Raw genomic sequence first — 4,555 nt, 5'->3', positions numbered from 1 at the left:
CAGGATGAGCCCTGCCTGCTCCGTAGGAAAAGGGCCAGTCATTCAGAGTGAATGTGCACCCTGCCAAGCCCACAAGGCAGCCGAAGGAGGGGCACGCTGGAAGTGTGTGTATCGGTGTGGGGAGCTCATGGTGGGTGGGGGGGGGCTGGTTGAGAGGGCTGAAATCCCAGAAAAGGTGGCAGCTCCTGAAGAAGCGAGTGCAGCAGAGAAGCCAAAGACTGTACTACTTGGCCCCGGGTCATCCCTGGTGACCAGGCACAAACTCGAGTGCCAACCATTCTCCTAAGTGCCTTTGGGCATATGTGGTCGGGACCCCAATTACAAAGACTCCCTTCCCAAATGTCCTCATTCCCAGCAGCGAATTGGTCTCTCGTGGATGCATTGCACTTTGTAGCACCCAAAGCACTTCTAAGTTTACAGTGGGCCCAGTTTCTGTAATTTGACCGTGTCGAGCATACATTTACCCCCATTGTACAGTTTGCAGAAACTGAGACCAGGAGAGGGGGAACCAGCATCTCCTGCTGCCTGAGAACATCTCCCCTTAGCTGCCCCAGAGCCTGAAATACCGTGATTAGGCATCATCCTCAGGTTTCAGCACTGGCCTTCTTTTATTCTCTCCCCCAGAAGGGTGAGAATAGAGGGGCCTCTATTCTGGGAGGGCCGGAGGGCGTGAGAGGCTAAGCACTGCAGATATGGAACAGGACCAGATGTGGGCGCAATAGTTACAGGAGCCAGCAGTCCGTACTCACATCTTCTGTGCCCCAGTGGTCCCCGTGCCAGGCCCTATCATGTCCACATGTGTGGACACCTACCCACGGCCTGCCCCTCCCTGTCTCCAGGAAGCTGGCCAAGTCCACCCTTCTGCTGATCCCCCTGTTTGGAATACACTACACCGTGTTTGCCTTCTTCCCCATCAATTTTAAGGCTGACGTGAAAATAGTCTTTGAGCTCGTCGTGGGGTCTTTCCAGGTAAGAACTGCTGACTTAAGGCTGAACTCTTCTCTCCGGGATTTAAGGGAATTCAGCTTGAAGCGTTGGCCCCTTGCCACTGGATTCCAGTCTTTTTAACAAGTATTGATTGAACACTTGCTGTGTGCTTAGCCCTTTGCTTAACCAGGGGAACTTGGGAGGCCGGGGCCAGGGGTGGAATAGGGCTGGAGGCTCCTGGGGTCTGACTACCTCATCTCTTCTGCTCCCTTCCTCCCCAGGGTTTTGTGGTGGCCATCCTCTACTGCTTCCTCAATGGTGAGGTAGGTAAGCCCCTCCCAGACCTTGGGGGCCAGGGAACAGAACACGGTAGACCCAGGATTCAGGAACACTGATGGGAAATGTGCAGATTAGGAACAGGTTAAACCTTGCTATTCCGAGTTTGATCCTCAGACTAGTAAATTGGTGGTGGCACCTAGGACCTTGTTTAAAATGCTGATTTCTGGGCCCAGCCCAGACCTGCTGACTTAGAATCCCCGCAGGGGGTTCACGTGCTAATCAGTTTGAGAAGTGCCTATGTGAAGTGTCTGTATGCAGAGTGAGTGCAGACCCGTGGGACAGCGAGTGAAGGTTGAGTGATGGTGAAGCCCTGGTGACAAAGCACAGAAATCTACCTGGATGAGCTCAAGTGAGCTGGTGGGTGGGGGTCAGAAAAATGAGGCTACAGCTGCCCTCAGGCGGTATCTCTCTCCATCCCTGGACTGTATTCTCTGATCCTCTCTGCCTCTCACCTCCCCTTACTCCAAGGCCTTGGCTTGACCCTGGCCCCTGTGCCCACCCAACTCTGCACCCCCCAAGGGAGCATCCGGGTCTCTCAATTTAGACGCCCCAAAAGGATATGACTGGCTGGCTCAGCACCCTAAATCGAGAGCAGCCCCATCAGCAGTGGCGGAGGTTTGACCACCCTCCCTTCTCCCAGGTGCAGGCGGAGCTGAGGCGGAAGTGGAGGCGCAGCAACCTGAAGGGCATCTTGGGCCGGGGTTCCAAATACCAGTACTCGTCAGGAGGCAGCAACGGGGTCACATGCAGCACACAGGTCTCCATGCTGACCCGCGGCAGCCCCAGCGGGCGCCGCTCCTCCAGCTTCCAGGCCGAAGACTTTCTGGTCTGATCGCCAGGGACCCAGGGCAGCCCCACCAGCCTGGGCGGCATCGGGGGCAGAGGCCTGCCCCGGCGAGGCCAGCCCCGGCCCTGGGCTCGGAGGCTGTCCTGGCTCTCCGCCCCTGGAGAACGCAGCTTTTGAGCCTCCCTGTGCAGAGGAGCGTGCATAGACCGGCAGGTGCTTCTCTGCAAGCAGGAGCCCTGAGAGCTCTTACCCTGGAAGATGTGGGGTGGAGCTCAGTCGTCAGGCTCCGCCTCCAAATGCCCCCTTGGCCAATCAAAGACAAGAAATTCGCATACTGTCAAGTGACTCCGCCCCCTCGTGACCTATCTGCGGAAGGTAACCGCCCACCCCTAAGCAAGGCTTGTGGGAATTAGACTGACAAAGGTCATGCCCCTAAAAGTCACCCGCTGCCACCACCTCGACAGTGCCTGAAGTTCTACCCTTGCTGTCAAGTTCCTTTGGGTTAAGCATTGCCATTCAAGCATCTCTCAGAGGATGCAGTCCCCTCCCCCAGTGTCCTCCTCTTAGTTGCCAGCTCCTCAAGGTGAATGAGTTTCTTGGCCTCAGGCAGATTGCGGTTGTGACATGGAGTTCTAGTCCGCGGAGCACAGCTATATCTTCATAGTCCCCGCTGACGTGGAGTGGTCCCAGGATGGCTGGAACAATTCAATGGAGACTGCCACCAGCCCTACCCATCTCCATGGGCTATAGGCTGCCCACCTATGTGCCAACTGTTAGAACCAGGCTCAGAGATGTACACTCATGGGCACTTTAACCTCACATCAACCCAGCAAGGTGGGAACTCCTGCCCCTATTTCACAGATAAGGAAACTGAGAGTAGGTACCTCGCCTTGTCACACAGCAGGATTTGAACTCAGATCTGGCTGATGGGAAAGTGAAAGCACAGACTTTTAACTGCTACCTTTTGTATCTTGTAACATGCTGGATCCTCTTGGTTATTTGTATCACCACTAATATTGTTATCACCACTGTCCCTGCAACGCCATTCCCCCCCAACCCTCCCTGGAGTGTGGCTGGAGTCCTCTGGCCCATGTGTCATCTGAACAAGAGCCTGCTGGTTGTGGCATCCTGTGCCTGCCCTGCACCCCTGTGGCCACGTGGCCTCCTGCCCACACCCCAGCCAGAAGTTCCCCTCAGGGCAGCAAACACACGTGGCAACAATAAATGTGTGGTGGGATTGGCTTGGTTTTCTTGATGGTTGATGTTCCCACGTGGCCTAAAATGGGGACTAGCTTCCAACTTGTGGCCATCTCTTCCCAATTGGAGGGGAGGCGGTCAAAAATGTCACTGAGGCCAGATGCCACCGCCCCTCTGGCTTTGGATGGGAATCCCGGATTTCCATGTGAGGAGCACAGTTCTAAGAGCCTTCAACTGACATCTCATTGAGGGGGTATCTTCTCTCTTCCGAGTGTGAAGAAGTTAAACAAGGTCTTCATTGTGTCCTCCCACCCTCTAAATCTAGCCAAGAAGAGACATTTCTATGCTTGGATCAGTAGAAAAACAAGTGACAGAGCTGCGCTCGGCCCCCAAAATGGTTAAGTGTAAGCAATTCACAGGCGACAGTCATTCCCGCAGACAAGGATAACACGGGGGATGAGAACATGTTGCCATTGCCAGGGTTCAGCCAAGAGGAGGAAGATCAAGGACAGAACAAATGTCACCAAAACAAGTGAGTGAGCGAAGACAATATGACTAATAGGTTTAGACACAGAGGTGGTAGGGTGAAGTAGATGACATCAGCCAGGAAGAGATTTCTCCAGAGCCGTTGGCCTGAGCTGACCTCCTCGGTCCACTTCCTGCAAACTTGCAAGGAGGTAGTCTTGCTGCAGGAGCGGGAGAGGGATGCCAAGCTCGTAAAGTGAGGCCAGAATGGGCTGGCAAAGGCTCTGATCTGCCTGCAAGGCTTCTTCAAAGCTTCGTGCTACTCAGTACTATCCCAGGACCCATCAAGGACAGTACAGCCCAGCACCCTGCAGAGGCCCAAGTCAGGGGTGGTCAGGCCAGGATAAGAGTGACAGTGAACCCAGAGCTGGGGAAGCCCCAGGCCAGTACCCTTTGATCAGCGGTCCAGCATACTCAGGACAGGCAACCTCGCTCCATCTAGATTCACGCTCCATGCCTGCCCTGTACATGGTCACCTGTAAGACAGACGAGGAGACAGTGCCCCTAGCTTTGACTTCAGGCACTCCCTGGCCTGCTGGAGAGAGAATTCTCAGCACCCTCTGTCCCCTCCCCCTGCCTAGGTCAACAGTGGTGACCACCAATGAAGTGCTCTGGGGAAGAGCTGGGCTGGGCGTTTGGAGCACCGTTCTTCCCTGAGAGTCTCACATTTCTACTACAAGGCATGGGGGATGAGAGGTGGAGGACAGGCTCCTCCCACTCAGCGGGAGCATGTCACTCACTTTCCCTGGTTTCTTTACTTCCCACTCCCTGCTCCATGCC

General features: G+C 55.0%; 1 protein-coding gene across 1 annotated transcript in view; it reads left to right on the top strand.

Annotated features, from left to right (window-relative positions):
* Window positions 1-3,295, top strand: part of VIPR1 (vasoactive intestinal peptide receptor 1) — a 20,147-nt gene extending 16,852 nt beyond the window's left edge. The window contains exons 9-11 of the mRNA XM_019631024.1: window positions 840-969; window positions 1,209-1,250; window positions 1,907-3,295. Coding sequence (XP_019486569.1) covers window positions 840-969; window positions 1,209-1,250; window positions 1,907-2,098 — 364 coding nt within the window. The 3' untranslated portion in view covers window positions 2,099-3,295. The remainder of the gene's footprint in view (window positions 1-839; window positions 970-1,208; window positions 1,251-1,906) is intronic.
* Window positions 3,296-4,555: the final 1,260 nt, after the last annotated feature.

The sequence above is a fragment of the Hipposideros armiger genome, unplaced genomic scaffold, assembly GCF_001890085.2.
Source record: "Hipposideros armiger isolate ML-2016 unplaced genomic scaffold, ASM189008v1 scaffold_18, whole genome shotgun sequence".
Taxonomy (NCBI): Eukaryota; Metazoa; Chordata; class Mammalia; order Chiroptera; family Hipposideridae; genus Hipposideros; species Hipposideros armiger.
The sequence above is the reverse complement of the archived record's forward strand: the minus strand, read 5'-3'. Positions and strand labels throughout refer to the sequence as shown.